The sequence below is a fragment of the Carassius gibelio genome, chromosome B1 (genome assembly GCF_023724105.1).
Source record: "Carassius gibelio isolate Cgi1373 ecotype wild population from Czech Republic chromosome B1, carGib1.2-hapl.c, whole genome shotgun sequence".
Lineage (NCBI taxonomy): Eukaryota > Metazoa > Chordata > Actinopteri > Cypriniformes > Cyprinidae > Carassius > Carassius gibelio.
In genome coordinates this window covers 33,197,253-33,213,988 of record NC_068396.1, presented here as the reverse complement: position 1 = coordinate 33,213,988, position 16,736 = coordinate 33,197,253, and the positions used below count along the sequence as shown (strand labels likewise).

At 36.7% G+C, this 16,736-nt stretch overlaps 1 protein-coding gene across 1 annotated transcript; it reads right to left on the bottom strand.

The window, feature by feature from the left end:
* LOC127949539 (microfibril-associated glycoprotein 4-like) lies at positions 1–15,423 on the bottom strand. The gene is made up of 5 exons (XM_052546992.1): positions 15,371–15,423; positions 15,073–15,285; positions 14,896–14,992; positions 7,387–7,554; positions 1–4,225 (listed from the first exon to the last, which is right to left on the bottom strand). Exons 1-5 carry the CDS (start codon positions 15,374–15,376, stop codon positions 3,969–3,971), a joined length of 741 nt encoding a protein of 246 aa, XP_052402952.1. The 5' UTR covers positions 15,377–15,423; the 3' UTR covers positions 1–3,968.
* Between the last annotated feature and the right edge of the window lie 1,313 nt (positions 15,424–16,736).

Genomic DNA, 16,736 nt, shown 5'->3' with positions numbered 1-16,736 from the left:
ACCTCTACAGAGTCAACACTGTAAAAAGTGATTCTCTATATTTATTCAATAAAATTGTCAAAAATTTACAAGCAGTATTATTAATAAAACTTAACACATTTTAATTAAGCAGAATTAACCATTCAAAATGAGTAGAATAACATGAAAAAATTCAGTAAAATTTACACAAAAATATTGATTTCATTGGATGAAAAAAAAGGAAAAGTGATGTAAAAAAAAAAAAACTATGCTAAAGAATACTATGTTACGCATGCCAGGCCAGTAGTTGGCGATCATGAAACACCCTTCGAAAAAATTATATGCATGCACATGACATCAGCCTTTTTACAAATTCACATTTTTGTTGCTTACATAGATATGATAAAGGCAGCATGTTCAAAAGGTAGTAAGGCCCCCAAAACAGAATTATTGAAGACACCTAAAGTTCACGAACAGAATCACTGAAGGAAAAAAATTATTAATTTGCTTACCATTGTAGTGGTCAGTGTTTGCTTTAGTTGGACTCTTGACCCTTAACATTTTAAACAGTTTTTTTTTTGGTTGCTAGTAGGGCTGTAGTACTCGAGTCAGGTCTTGAACTCGAGTCCGGACTTGAGACATTTTTTTGTCGTCTCGGACTCATTGAATTTGCACTCGGACTTGTCTCGGACTTGGCCATTGGGCTCGCCAAGTCTTCTAGTTGGTCTTGACCGAGTCCAGTAAAAAAATAAAATAAAAAATTTCTCCTTCAAAACAAAACCACATTTGCATGATGTCGCGACTGAAAACGTGTGGAAAACGCTAGGCGCGCCGCTCTCCTTATTTCCAAAGCACTCTGTAGCCTGCGCTGGGCAACCATGACCCGCTCTCCATGATGACGCAGAAGTTTCAGCAAAGAATAAATGGAATTCCAGCACTTAAAATCACTTGCAGTAGCTCTGCTAATAGATTCATTTAAAAAATGGCTATCCTTGTACAACTATGATCATCTGTTTCTCCATCTTGCCTTAGCTTTCAGTATTGTTCCGGGAAAGGATGTTCATGACCAGTGGTGCACTTACTGCGACCTGAAAAGTTTAGATGTTTCTAATTTAATTTTCTACCTGTTAGATTGTGTTTTATTTACGTCTACACCTAGATAGCCTTTTTTTTATCAATAAACGCGTATTAATGTATAGCCTTATGCAACAATTACATATGTAAATTTTTAAAACTTTATATATGACATTACATATTTACATTTTCATGTAACAGCCAGTATTTGTATCTGTAACAATCACAAAATTTTTCCTATCTGCATTCGGAAACAACATCGTACAGTTACTTGATAAGACTGTTATGACTTTTTATATATTTTTTCGTAGTTATCACTGAACAAGTATGTCGTGTTAAACTGAAATAATTATTAATTTCTAAAATAATATTTATCATGCAAGCAGAGAGATGTCATGACAAACGTTTAGTGATCATTTGAACACGACTGAATCCATTCAATGCACACATTCTCATTACGCAGAACACTTTGAGCGAGTCTTAATGTTAATGAACTTCACTAAACAGATGTGTGTGTGCCACGCAAACCAGCAAAAGGTAAATATGCAAACACATAGGACAAGTAGACAATGTATCCTTATCGAAGCTGATTATTAGCCTACTCTTGAGAGAGAACTGATTTGGTTTTTGAGAGACTGAGACGCGCAGCGCGGCTGTTTGATTGGTGAGCGCGCTGTGCTTAATCCATTCATTCGTATCATGGTAGCCTAAGCTTTCAATATTTGCCTTTTAAATATATACAAATAATATAACGTGTAGCTATGATGTATTATTATAGGTAAAATTACTCTTGCAACACTCTGATTTCTGAGAGATAAACAGAGAGGCGACACCAAGCGGTGTTTGATTTGCTCTCTTTTCACTCATAAAGTTTACATTCATTCTGGCGCTGATGCCCTGGCTCACCTGTTATCTAGCAAACACCAGACTCTGTCAGCTTTAGCCGAGTATTCAGGCAGAATTATTCCTTGAGCGTTATTCGTTTTTTAAGCCATTATCCGTGCCATTCCGAATAAGGTATTCGGCTTCAGGCACAACTCTAATTATTACATTACATATTTTATTTTTACATGCAACATAGATAAGGTCATATAGTAACAGCTCCACGCAATATTGTAATTCTAAAATTCACGTCGTACTTGCAAACACTTTGTATGCATTATGGTTCATGCATGCTGGAGTAGTCGATTGTTTCCGACAGTGCTCGACTAGTCTATGCAAGCCCTAGTACAGTATGACAAAAATTTCACTGTATTTAATGTACGCATGCCCAGTAGAGCCAAACGTATCCATTCTAGCCTTGCTGCGCGCATTTGTCATATCCCGAGCTTTGCGTGTGTCTGTGCACTGTGCCAATTAGGCATAGTCATATACATTTTTGACCACAGATATAATGTCAACAAAAAATAAAGTACATAAAAATTATTTGACCTTACAGTTCCAAACTTTGTTTGTTTATCCAAGTTTAGCTCCCAGGGTCGGACTGGGGGTAAAACCAGTACTCATTACCAGGGCCCCAAAGGAAGAGAGGGCCCTTGAAAAGTATGAATCTGAAATATATATTTTTTACCTGGATATTTACATGAGTGGGGGCCATGGGGGCCCATCAGGACTGCCTATGCATAGGGCCCGGGATCTTGTTTAACGCCCCTGTTAGCTTTAACCCTAATTATACACACTTGAACCTAATCAAGCTCTTACTAGACACACTAATCTTCCAGGTGTTTTAAGGCCAGTTGGAGCTAAACTTTTCAGGACATTGGCCATCCAGGATGTAGTTTGGAGACCCCTGTCCTACAGAGTTGTGACTTTGCACATGCTTTTTGATCATTACAAATAATAATGTAAAATGATTTTCTTAGAATAGGAGATATGCTTTCTCTCGCATCACAAACATTATCAGTTGAGTATGTGGTCTTGAAGAGGACCCTTTTTTCTTTCATTTGGACTCGGTCTTGGACTTGGACTCGAAGCTTTTGGACTTGGACTTGACTTGGACTCGAACCTCTTTGGACTCGGTCTCGACTAATCCTGGACTTGGACTTGACTTGGACTCGACAAAGCCGGACTTGACTACAGCTCTAGTTGCTAATTGTGAAATAGCAGCTAGACAAGCCAAGAAGGAAATGAGATCAGGTGGTGTTATTTGTTTTTGCGTCATCATTTGATCTGGGTTTCTGAGTTGGGTGTGTCTTATCAATAACAGACGTCCTGTGGTTGTAATGTACAATATAAGTTTAGGTGTTTTCAGCATTGGCTGAGAAATTCTTATAAGCACCTCTGATCAAAACCTTGTTAAAAAAAAAAGTTTTTTCATTTAGGCACACAGAAATCAAGAATCAGCCTGAGAACCTCAACAATGGTGACCAACAAAAAGCATGTTGCACTGCATTCTGGGTGCCACCAATCAAAACTCATTTATGGCTCCCATCATGCTTTGCGGCATCAATAAATTATGAGCAACAATTCTATAGAAGCTTGTTTTGTGATTCTTACAGTTGGTCTGAATATGCTGTTTGTCACCATTCTTGAGATTCATATGCTGGTTCTTGATGTCACTGTGTGCCAAAAGAAAGTTCCCCTCTCTCAATCAGAATTCTTAATCTCTAAATTACACTGAAAACTCCAGGCCTTTTATTGTTGAATCACAGGGCTGCTATAATGAAAGTTAATGTAACTCAGAGATCAGGCTCTGAATGAGCTCAGATATTCAGGTAAAACAAAGATTACGTAAAAGCAAAACAAACACCACCTGATCATTTTTTTCTTAGCTTGTCTAGAGTTACAACAGCAATTCAAAAAGTAATGTTAGAACATTCACATTAATTTCTACAATAATAAATCAAAAGAGAAAAGCAATTGTTGATTTGCTTGAACCTTCACATTTGTAATATAGTGAAAACATCATCAGATGTTTGCTCCTGAAAACAGTGTTTTTAGGGCACAGGTTTGATCTTCATGGTGATGGATTTCATACCGATATTCCAATTGCCCTTCCAGGTGTACCAAACATTTCCAATGGCTATATCGGTGGAATATTCACCCCCCAAATACACACCATTGGGGTTTGCATTGTAACAGTTATAGTACCAAAATGCCCCGAGAAACTGTTTCGCACAGTTTCTCTTGTCGTTGTCTTGGTCTTTGTCAAAGGTGTAAAACTTCTGTCCATTATGGAAGGACAAAGAATCACCTGCAAAGAGGAAGAACATCATTGATGATGTTAACATATTATTTATGACTTTTTTACAACATATTTACTATTTATGTTATTTAATATCTTAAGGGAAAAAAGCTCTCCTACACTGTTAAAAATCTCTGTAAAAAACAGCCACATTTTGACAGTAACATGCTGTTTTTCAAGGTCAGCATGTATGTCAAGGAAAAAACAGCAATACACTGTAAAACGTTAAAGTCAGATTTACCAAATGAATGAAAGTTAATTTGACTAAAGTTTTTGTGACCATTCACAGAAAAAAAGTTATGCAAAGTCATATACACTGATAATGAGAGTAAATACGGAACTCGACTGTATTAATGTGTGTTTGCACAAGAGAGATCTGTTAGTTTAATGTAGTCTTGTGGTTCACCATTGTGCTGGAGAGTAGAGCCTGTGCTTCAGTCAATGATGAGCCATTAACCCTGATCTACTGCTGTTTTGTATAAAGACAGTAAATGTGGAGTCGCTGATACAGTGGTGATCTCTGTGTTGAGTTTTATATTAACAAATATTTATTCTCAATGGACTCAAATTAAGTAAGTTCACAGTACTAACGTCATATAAATGCTAGTTTTTAAACTCGAAACGTTTAAAAATCACTGTAAAAAATGGCCTAATTTTGAATGAAATCAAAACAGTGAATTCTGGGTAATATGCATCATTTTCGCGAAAGTAGCCTGCTGCTATATATGATATCGTAAATTAACAGCATTTAAAGTCGACACATGAGTTTACTGATAATGTCCACCTGACAGAGAGAATGAACACTAATGAGTGAATTCAGACAGAATCACTGACGCCACAGCTAGTGATGGAGAGGTGAAGCCTCATGAAGCTTTCACCTTTTCAGTGAAGTGGTAGACAAAAGGGTTAATTATTTTTTGCTCACAATACCACCTGGTGGCCAAAGAGTGCAAAAAAAGCTGATATATTACAGACAGAGGTGTAAAGTCCAGGAGTCAGTAAGTAAAAGTCCTGCCATATGTTTATTCCACCCATGAACTCAGCAGCTGATTTCACCTGAGGAGGAACCAAGTCATTCCTTTCAAGTCACAAGCAAGTATTAAATCAAAGTCCTCAAAGAGTTAAAGTTAGTGAGATAATTAAGAGACTTATTAAATGATGATTGTGCATTAGTGATAACACCTGCTGTTATTGAGAATTACAGAGGATCAGATGATTTATTGGTTAAAATTATGCCACCATCATGGAGATCAGTGTTTGCTTTAGTTGGGCTCTTGACCCTTTTAATAATTCAAAGTAATTTGCTTTTAAGCATTTGTTGTTTTGTTATATAATTATCATTAACACATTGCTTAATTAAAAGTTTGAAATAACAAACTAAAATGACCTTTTGTTTCTCTTTTCTTCAGTGATTCTGCTTGTTAACAGCAGCTGTTCATCTCTCTGTCAGGTGGACTATATTAGTAAACTCATGTAGGGAATAGTGAATGAGGGTGTAGGGTGTGATTTGAAACACAGCCGCTGAGTGTCGACTTTGAATGCTGTTAATTTAATATATATATTGCAGCAGGCTACTTCCTCGAAAATTATCAATATTACCCAGAATGCATTGTTTTAAAGAAAAATCGCACAAGAGAGATCTGTTAATGTGGTTTTGTGGTCCACCATTGTGCTGGAGAGAGATTGTTCTTCAATCAATGATGAGCGTCAAACACTGATCTTCTGGAGTCACTGATACAGTGGTGATCTCTGTGTTAAGTACTTGCACCACATACATGTGTGCTTCGGCTGACAATAAACTGCAGTGATTTTAGTAAAAGTCATACACATTTAAAAGTCATAAACATTAAGTGTTTGCAGTTTTATATTAAGAAATGTTCCTTCTCAGTGGACTCAAATAAATTAAGTTTACATTATTAACATCGTACGAATGCTAGTTTTTAAACTTGGACTGTTTGAAGCAGTGGGAGTAGAGTTCATTTTAATATTAGACTTACAGTAAAACACTGTAAAATAAAAATAAGAGTTGTAAATTAATGGTTGAGAGCTGTAAATTAACAGTACTTTACTGGCACCACTGCTAATATATAATATAATAAATTAGATAATTTATATATTATATTAATGCATTATTATTATTATTATTATTATTATTTAACATATTAAAAACAATCAGTACTGTATAAAGTGCTGTAGATATAAAGGTGACATCATTTGACTTGAAATGTGCTGTAGAGATTAAAATAGAATTTATGTCTTACTAATAATATTATTTTTAGATACCCAGCAATAGTTTGTAGTTGACATGTATATGTATACATACATATACAATTGCCACTTTTATAATTACTATTCTCCGACTCCAGTTCACTGACGCGTATGAAGATGAAAATGTCATGTGGAGCACATTGCATTCTGGGAAACAGTATCCCATCTTCAAATGCATACATAAAATTTCAGCAAATGTAGCTGGTATTCAGGAATTCCATGCATACAGAAAATTAACATACTATTCACAGCATGCATATAGCATACTGCAATATTGTACGAATTGTAGGGTAGTATGCCATTCCTACCACAGTTTCTGTACTAATTTACAGATGTACTAAAGTTATATTTATATATTCTGGCAAATATAGTAGGTCATCATGGTATTCATGCAGACCAATAATTAGCATACCATGCACAGAATACATACTGGATACTGCATAAATAGTAAGGGTAGTATTATAGTATGAGTTTACTAAATTACTAATTTACTAATATATTCCAGCTGACTATATCGGTGTCTGGATTCTCTTATACTATAAGCAGCTCCTGTTAACAACCAGAATCCCTGAAGAAAAGAAAAACAACAGCAACAGAAAAAAAGAGAAAACAAAACAAATGACTGAAATTAAAAAATATATATAAAATCTCTCAAGATCTCAGCAGCATGATGAGCAAACACTCTAAAAAATATACCTCCTTCAGATGAAATCACACACAACAAACAGACATATCTGAGATGTATTGTCTTATTCAAGTTAATGCATTGATGCATCCAAATTTACATGAAAAAAGTTTCAGTGAAATTACAAAACTGATTTGAAAGTCAGTGACCAAGTAAACATTTTTTCAGGTTTGACTTTATTAATTCATTTTCAAGAGTATAAATAAAAGTGTTCTACCTGCTCCTCCATCTTTGAATCCTGAAACTTGTAGTTTATACCCATCAGCTTCAGGACCCACAGAGAAGGACGAGTACACAGCATAACCTTTCCTTCCATTAAAGTCCTCCAGATCCACTTTCAGCATGTACTTCCTGTTGCTTGTCAGCTGGTACATGTTCTCCAGCCCTGATCATACACACAAACACACATGAAGAACACGTTCAACCAAACACTGGACATGATCATCCACATTGAAAATGAATTTATATATATATATATATATATATATATATATATATATATATATATATATATATATATATATATATATATATATATATATATATATATATACAGTGACATTCAAAGGAAGAATCAATGATATTATGTTAATTTCCTTTAATGCCCTGTTACCAAAATGTATTTGATCGTCAACACCTCTAATCATGCAACTTCCGGCTTTGCTACCGTTCTGACGTTCTAGCTTACTGTTCTTGCACTTTGCTTCTTATTTCCGTACTAATTTCTGATTTTTCTAAGATTTTTACTTCAGCAGATCAGCACAGTGCTCAAACTCAACTGATTTTTGGCACAAACGCTAAAACTAAAAACTCTTTGGGACTGGAATAATACTACAAAAAGAAGACTTTGTCTCCCACTGCTAACAGCTTACATTCCGGAGACGGGAAAACAACTGCCTACATTCAAACAGAAGACAGAGAAAATGCATCCTGTTGGATCTACTTGTTGAACTGCTGAAAACTTCTACAGAGGATTGTGATTCTTGAAACAAAGTTACTTGCTGGACTTCCAAAACAGACGGAACACTTAGCAGACCATCATCATGGACCCTCTCAGCATACAGCCGGTGAGTCCCATGAATCTTCTGAAACTTAACAGTTTATACCAAGTGTAGAGGAACAAGCCGAAACTGATCTCCACACTAATCGATGGCACAAACAGGGAGCAAGACCCAAAGGAACACAAAATATCATACTTCATGAGTTTCTCCTATTGCTGCCATAGCTTCCTCTACGCCAGATTCGACTATGACAAGGCTTGTAAATACTGCCATTCTACCACCCCCTATACATCTGGAGAACAGATTTCAAGCATTAATAAATGTGGGTGAGGAATCCCCAAATGTATTTAAACATGGATCTGATCAGCCAGCAGCTATCATCACTACTAACAGGCGCTCAAGGTCGAGCAGACAGCGGCATTCAGCTCAGAGCGCAGCCGAGCCAAGAACTCTGATAGTGGGTGACTCTGTTATCAGAAACATCTGTAGCAGGACTACAACAACATGCTGCCTTCCTCAAGCAACGGTCTCTGATGTGAACAAGGAACTTCAGAACATTCTGATGAAGCACAAGACTGCAAATCAAATCATCATCCATGTGGGAAAGAATGATATTCAGAAAGAGCAGTCAGAACTCCTTAAGAAGGACTTCAGTGAACTCTTTGAAACACTTCGAAGACTCAAAGTTCAGTCGTTCATCAGTGGACCACTCCCAGCAGGGGAACAAATATGTTTTCAAGGTTGCTTGGGCTAAACACATGGCTACAAAGATCCTGTAATATAAAAAAGGAGTAAATTTCATCGACAACTTCAATCTTTTCTGGGGCCATAGACAATTGTTTAAACCGGATGCCCTTCACCCAAACAAACTTGGTGCAAGAGTGTTTAAGGACAATATCTACTTCTCCCTTTGTCATCCTTCAGCAGAGTGTGTCAATCCATTCAGCACACACACACTGGGTCCGAGTCATCATGTGGTTGACATATCCCACAAGGACACTGATAACACCATGCAGCCAAAACAAGCACTGCTGATAGACACTATCCCAGCTGAGCCCTGCCCACAGAGCTCCTCACAGACTGACTGTGATGTATCAAAACTTTCTGGAAAACAGCCAGGGAAGCCAGGACAACACATCATAGCCACCGGAAACACCAGAGACACAGCCCATCTCACCAGACACATTATCCCTCTCTCCAGCATCTCCACTTCTGTGCTTCTCACAGAAAATGGAGGAATTGGTGTATGTTGGGACTAAACTCTCCCACTCATTCGCTGCTAGCTCGCAGATATCAACAAAAAAACCGCGGGCCCCCCAACCACCAAAGCCTGTGGTCCCTGTTCCTATGAGAGCTCTTCGACCGCTGCCACAACGCCAGGGCCCAAACCCTCTATCTGCTGAAGGTGAACCAAAAACAACTGATAGCAGCTCTCAGTGATATGTGTCGGGTCCCCGCTATAATAGCAGCAACATTCACAAATGCTTACAGAACAAGCGGGAACCCAGTGTGCCTGTAGCTTTCTCTATTTCAGTTTTATCACGTGATAGAAAGTCTAAGGCCTTCTCAAGCCGAAGTGCAAACTCATCTAATCTGCGGCCTATTATGCATCAAACTAAGATTGATATAAAGACACCAAGCACTGCCATCAAGTTAGCATTTTTAAACATTCGCTCACTAAAAAATAAATAATTTCTAATCAAAGACTTTATAACCACAAACAACCTGGATTTTATGTTTCTAAATGAAACATGGCTAGAAGACAGCTGCAGTGCAACAATCCTAAATGAAGCAGCCCCTCCTAACTTCACTTACATGAGTGTTTGCAGGACTGTTAGGAGAGGTGGGGGTGTAGCTGCTCTATTTAAAGATGTCTATCAATGCAAGCAAGTGTCATTTGGTCATTACTTGTCTTTCGAATATCTAGGGATTGTGCTGAAAGGTGCCCCACGCATTCTGTTTATTATTATTTACAGGCCTCCAAAATACTCTCCAGCCTTTGTTGAAGAGGTCACAGAAATGTTATCAATGATTTCCTCCGAGTTTGACTGTTTTGCAATTGCAGGGGATTTTAATATTCACATAGATAATGCAGAAAACAAAACTACAAAAGAAATGATAATGGTTCTAAACACTTTTGACCTGATTCAGCATGTGCATGGACCCACACACAAAGGTGGACACACTCTGGATCTAATCATCAGTAAGGGTTTAAAACATTTCATCCATTGTTACTAAGGACATAGCACCTGATCACTTCTGTATTTTCTTTGATATATTGATCTCTCCTACCACTGAATCTAGATCTTTCCCAGTCGGAAGGAGATGCATAAACAAGAACACAAGTGTACTATTTATGGAGGCTATATCTTTAACACCAAGCATTTCTGCAGACTCTGTTGATATTCTCCTTGATTCCTTCAACTCAAAAGTTAAGAATGTTATTGATGATATTGCACCAATAATAGTCACTAAGAAAACAAACAGACAGAAATCAGTTTGGAGAAGATCAACAGCAGTTCAGACTATGAAAAGACAATGCAGAAAAGCAGAGAGGATGTGGAGGAAGACAAAACTTGAAATTCACTATAGCATCTATAAAGACAGCCTTCATGCTTTTAATGTGAAACTAGCCACAGCTAGACAGAACATCTTCTCAAACCTTATAAACAGTAACTTAAATAATACTCGTACTCTTTTTGCCACTGTTGAGAGACTGACAAACTCCCCAAGTCAGATTCCCAGTGAAATGCTATCAGACAGCAAATGCAATGAGTTTGCTTCCTTCTTTTCTGAGAAGATCATAAATATCAGGAAGGCGATTAGCACATCCTCAAGTAATGCAGAGGTCAGACAGATTAGGCCACAATATCAAAAAGATACTATGTCTATTTTTGAAACAATTGATAGCCAAGTTCTGGAAGACATAGTGCAGCAACTAAAATCATCAACCTGTTGTCTTGACACACTTCCCACATCTTTTTTCAAAAGTGTGCTTGACTGCTTAAAAGCAGATCTTTCAGAAGTGGTGAATTCCTTACTTCTTTCTGGGACATTTCCAAACTCCCTAAAAACTGCAGTTGTTAAGCCCCTCCTGAAAAAGATCAATCTTGATAACACAATTTTGAGCAATTTTAGACCAATATCTAATCTTCCTTTTATAGGCAAAATTATAGAAAAGGTAGTTTTTAATCAGCTGAACAAATACTTAAACTCAAATGTATACCTGGACAATTTTCAATCTGGTTTTCGACCGCATCACAGCACAGAGACAGCACTCATTAAGATAGAAACACAAGCAAAATATTGGTGCTGGTATTGCTAGATCTCAGTGCTGCGTTTGACACTGTCGATCATAACATACTACTAGAGAGACTGGGAAACTGGGTCAGGCTTTCTGGGATGGTACTCAAATGGTTCAGGTCATACTTAGAAGGGAGAGGCTATTATGTGAGTCTAGGAGAGCATAAGTCTAAGTGGACGTCCATGTCATGCGGAGTCCCACAAGGCTCAATTCTTGCACCGCTCTTGTTTAGCCTGTATATGCTTCCACTAAGTCAAATAATGAAAAGAACCAAATTGCCTACACTGTAAAACCCGACAAGTAAACTTAACTCAAACGGTTTGAGTAAACAGATATCCTTAAGTTATGTAAACTCAAACCGTTTGAGGAAACCGATTGCCTTAAACCGTTTAAGTTGAAAAAAACTAACAGTTATGAGTACTCTGAACTTAATTAAGTTGAGTTCACTGAAAGAAGATATACATTGCAATTAATCCTCTGGGGACGGATTGGGCGGTACCGCCCAAAATGGCATACTTTTACAAATGTGTAGTTATCTCAAAAACTATTAATGCTAGAGAGATGCAGGGTTTTTTTTGCCGTCTTCCTCAGATTCCACTGAAAACAGCGGTGTATATTAAACACTTCCCTTATTGCGCAATACCACTGCGTAAACAGGCCAATGAAAACGAATGTGTTAGGCAGATTCAACACGCAACAGCCAATGGAAAAATTGCCGCTGGGAGAAATCTTTTTCTAACCCAATCAGAGGAAGGTTATGTCTTCTAGCCATTCAGAGGACTCTGTAGCTCTGCTGTAGCCTTGTAAAAGCTGGCTGGACTATAGTAAAAGACATGTAATCAATAAGCGTTCAGAGAATCAGCATCAGGGTGGAGAAAGCAGAAAGCGATCGGAGTGTTACAAAGAGCGATCGGAGTATTAGCGAGCACAAAGAGCTAAATTCGAGCGATCGGAGAATCAGCATCACGTGGAGAAAGCAGAAAGCGATCGGAGTGTTAGCGAGCACAAAGAGATAAATTCGAGAGAGATACAGCATTATTACAGAATTGTTTTATCAAAATGGCAAGCAGTAACAGATTTACGGCAGAACAAGCTCTGGAACAATTACTGGAAAGGCCTGGAGAGGCCTTGCTTTGCTCACTGGCATGCCTAGGACTGTTTTTAAAAAAAGTTAATTATTTAATTGTTCTTTACACATTTGATTAAGCAATAACACATTTCTGTCAAGCAAAGAGTTTGAAAAATTTTTTTTTTTTTGTTCAAAAACTGTTCTATATTGTGGGTTTTTCAGTAATAAATGACAAAAATCTAATTTTCGTTTTTTGAAATTCTCTAGTTTATTGTACAATTTTTCACTCATACTTCCTTTATAAACATATTGCATGCATGCTTATGGTAGCTTAGGGTCTTCTGAATCCATAGATACCAAACACAGGGTGTTCCATCTCCTTTACATATGATTTATAAGCCCAAATATACAAATGGAGAAAACAGACCAAAAAGGGCTTAGGCCCAAAAATAAAAAAAAAATGCCTAGGACTGTTTGTAAATAAAGTTAATTATTTAATTGTTCTTTACACATTTGATTGAACATTAACCCATTTCTGTCAAGCAAAGAGTATGAAAAATATATTTTTGGGTCAAAAACTTTTAACTATTGTTCTGTGAGGTAGGATTTTCAGTAATAAATGACAAAAATCTAATTTTCGTTTTTGAAATTCTCTAGTTTATTGTGCAATTTTTCACTCATACTTCCTTTATAGACATATTGCCTGCTTATGGTAGCTTAGGGTCTTCTGAATCCATTGATACCAAATACATGGTGGTCCACCATCATTACATATGGTTTATAAGCCGAAATGTAAAAATAGAGAAAACGGACCAAAAAGGGCTTAGTCGAGTGATAACTGAGCTTTAGTGATGAACAGCTGCTGTTAACAAACAGAATTAATGAAGAAAAGAGAGAAAGGAACTACAGCTGACTTCATACACAGCCTCACTCAAACCTGACAAGTTATGTTAACTCAAACCATTTGAGGAAACCGATTGCCTTAAACCATTTAAGCTGAAAAAACGAACAGTTATGAGTACTCTGAACTTAATTCAGTTGAGTTCACTGAAAGAAAATATACATTGCAATTAAGTGATTAACTGAGTGATAATTGAGCTTTAGTGATGAACTGTTCATCACTAATTCTCAATCAGCACTTAGTAAATCAATTAATTACTTAAATGCAAAGTTTTAAAACGAACATGGTTTAAATCAAGGCAATCTGTTTACTCAAACGGTTTGAGTAAAGTTTACTTGTCGGGTTTTACAGTGTACCACAGCTATGCTGATGATACCCAGATTTACCTAGCCTTATCTCCAAATGACTACAGCCCCATTGACTCCCTCTGCCAATGCATTGATGAAATTAATAGTTGGATGTGCCAGAACCTTCTTCAGTTAAACAAGGAAAAAACTGAAGTCATTGCATTTGGAAACAAAGATGAAGTGTTCAAGGTGAATGCATACCTTGACTCTAGGGGTCAAACAACTAAAAATCAAGTCAGGAATCTTGGTGTGATTCTGGACACAGACCTTAGTTTCAGTAGTCATGTCAAAGCAGTAACTAAATCAGTATACTATCATCTAAAAAACATTGCAAGAATCAGATGTTTTGTTTCCAGTCAAGACTTGGAGAAACTTGTTCATGCCTTCATCACCAGCAGGGTGGACTATTGTAATGGGTTCTTCCCAAAAAGACCATTAGACAGCTGCAGCTCATCCAGAACCAGAAGATCTGAGCATATCGCACCAGTCCTCAGGTCCTTACACTGGCTCCCAGTTACATTTAGGATTGATTTTAAAGTACTTTTACTCGTATATAAGTCACTAAATGACCTAGGACCAAAATATATTGCAGATATGCTCACTGAATATAAACCTAACAGAGCACTCAGATCACTAGGATCGAGAAAGTTAGAAATACCAAGGGTTCACACAAAACAAGGGGAGTCCTCCTTAAGTTTCTATGCTGCCCGCAGCTGGAATCAGCTTCCAGAAGAGATCAGATGTGCTAAAACACTAGTCACATTTAAATCTAGACTCAAAACTAATCTGTTTAGCTGTGCATTTGTTGAATGAGCACTGTGCAATGTCCAAACTGATTGCACTATATTTTCACTGTTTTTTTTTATTTTATTTTTTTTATGTAAAATCGTTTTCTAACTGTTTTTAGACGTTTTAATCATTTTAAAATTGCTTGTTTTATTTTTGTTATTATTTTTCTTCATGATTATTTTACTTTCTTTTATGTAAAGCACTTTGAATTACCATTGTGTACGAAATGTGCTATATAAATAAACTTGCCTTGCCTATTTGATTTGTTCACAAAATATTAATGTTCTTTTTTTTTTTACTCAAAACAGCGATTACCCAGCCAGTATTCTCCCTGCACATTCCCAAATCCTCTCTTGTACAGATTCCATGCCCGATAGAAGTTCACACTGCCGTCCATTCTCCTCTGAATCACCTGTGATTGGTTTATGTAGAAGATATTATTCATAATGAATGTTCTGATGTGTGTTTAATGATATAAAGTCACATTTGTACCGTCCATCCTCCGTTGTCTTCATCTTTCCCACCTGAGATCATCTCACAGTAAATCCAGACAGGAACGTCACCTGCTGGATAGATGGAGTAGATCCCACTGATGGTTTGTCCAGATTTATAGATGTCAGAGCAGTCGACCGGATTTAATCCATCAGAAATGGACACCATAAACCCCATGAAAACAGAGAGCAGAGCCACAGCAAACACCTTCATCTACAGAGAGACACGACTGATCATCAACCTCATTCATAATAATCAAACCACACTGACACTAGAAGTGTGATCAACATTAACTTACTGCCATCTTCTCTTACTGCAATCTTTGCTTTGCATGAATAATTCTGAAAAAGGTAAATATCAATGTTGCTGAATGATTATCTGAATTTTGTAAATATGTCTGAATGTTTTGTGCAGTTAATAACAGAGATTAAAACAGTAACTCACCGTTTGTGTTGTAATGATGTTCAATGGGTCACAAACACTATTAAATATCTGTCAGATCAGGCTCCACCTCTGTGTTACCACATAGATTAGATGTGTTAACATTGCAAAATCCTTATTGGCAAAACGTTGGCCCCTTAGCACTGGCCCTGCACGAGCAGTCCTCACTTAACTTCAAGGAAGCCTTAGTGCTGTTTTATATAAATCTTAAAATCTTTTATTTGATCTCTGAGGGCATTACTCATATTTAATTATTTCACATTACATTAGCCCTATAACACCACCGCATACAATTTTGACCTTCTTTATTTTGAGCATTGTACATAAATTAATTGGACAGGATCAAGACTCAGTGTACCTCAACAATGGTGAAAGTCAACAAATTATTCAGATCACCCCTGAACATTCAAAAACAAGCTTTTCTATGAATGTCTCCATTATTGAGGTTCATTTGCTAAATCTTAATATTTGTGTGAGTCGACATGATCTTGTCTTATAAGTGTATTTGTATGATAGAAGTAACTGTAAATCAAATGTAAGCTGGCTAATATAGCCCTAATTACTAACTCTAATTAATTAATGTTTATTCTTCTTATAGTCTGTTATACATTTTTTATTTTAATTTTTGTTTAGTGGTTTTAACTTTTAAATTAGTGATTTTAACTTTTCCTTTAGTGTTTTTTACCCTTGAAAGAGCAATTTTATATTTTATTGTTTTAATGTTCTACTAATAACAATAAAATACAGCTGTCGTAAAACCAGAGAGAAAGGCTGCATGGATAGAAACTGCTGAACAAATGTATGCGCATATAGCAGCATATTAAAATGTTTTCAAAAATCTTAAAACAAAGTCATTAAATCTTAGGCACAATACATTAATTACAGTTGGTTGCAGCCTATATTTTTATTTGATTTATTTAACCTGTTAGGAACTTAGTTGGTTGGCAATGGGAAATTGCATTGCAACCAACAAAGTTGCTAACTTAGCCTGGCTTATTTGGTAAACTTGTTTTATGAAATAGCCCCGGAGGCAGGGCCAGTGCTAAGGGGCCAATGAGCAAATTCTAAGGGACCCTGTGTTGGCAGCATGTAAAGGTTATCAGTGAAAGCATCTGTGCCATCTGTCATTTGAGTCACTCTTGCACTGCACAATGTTGAAATACTAATGTTTCATAAATATTAACACCCTCATCACTCAGTTTGACATTGTTTTGTAAGACTAA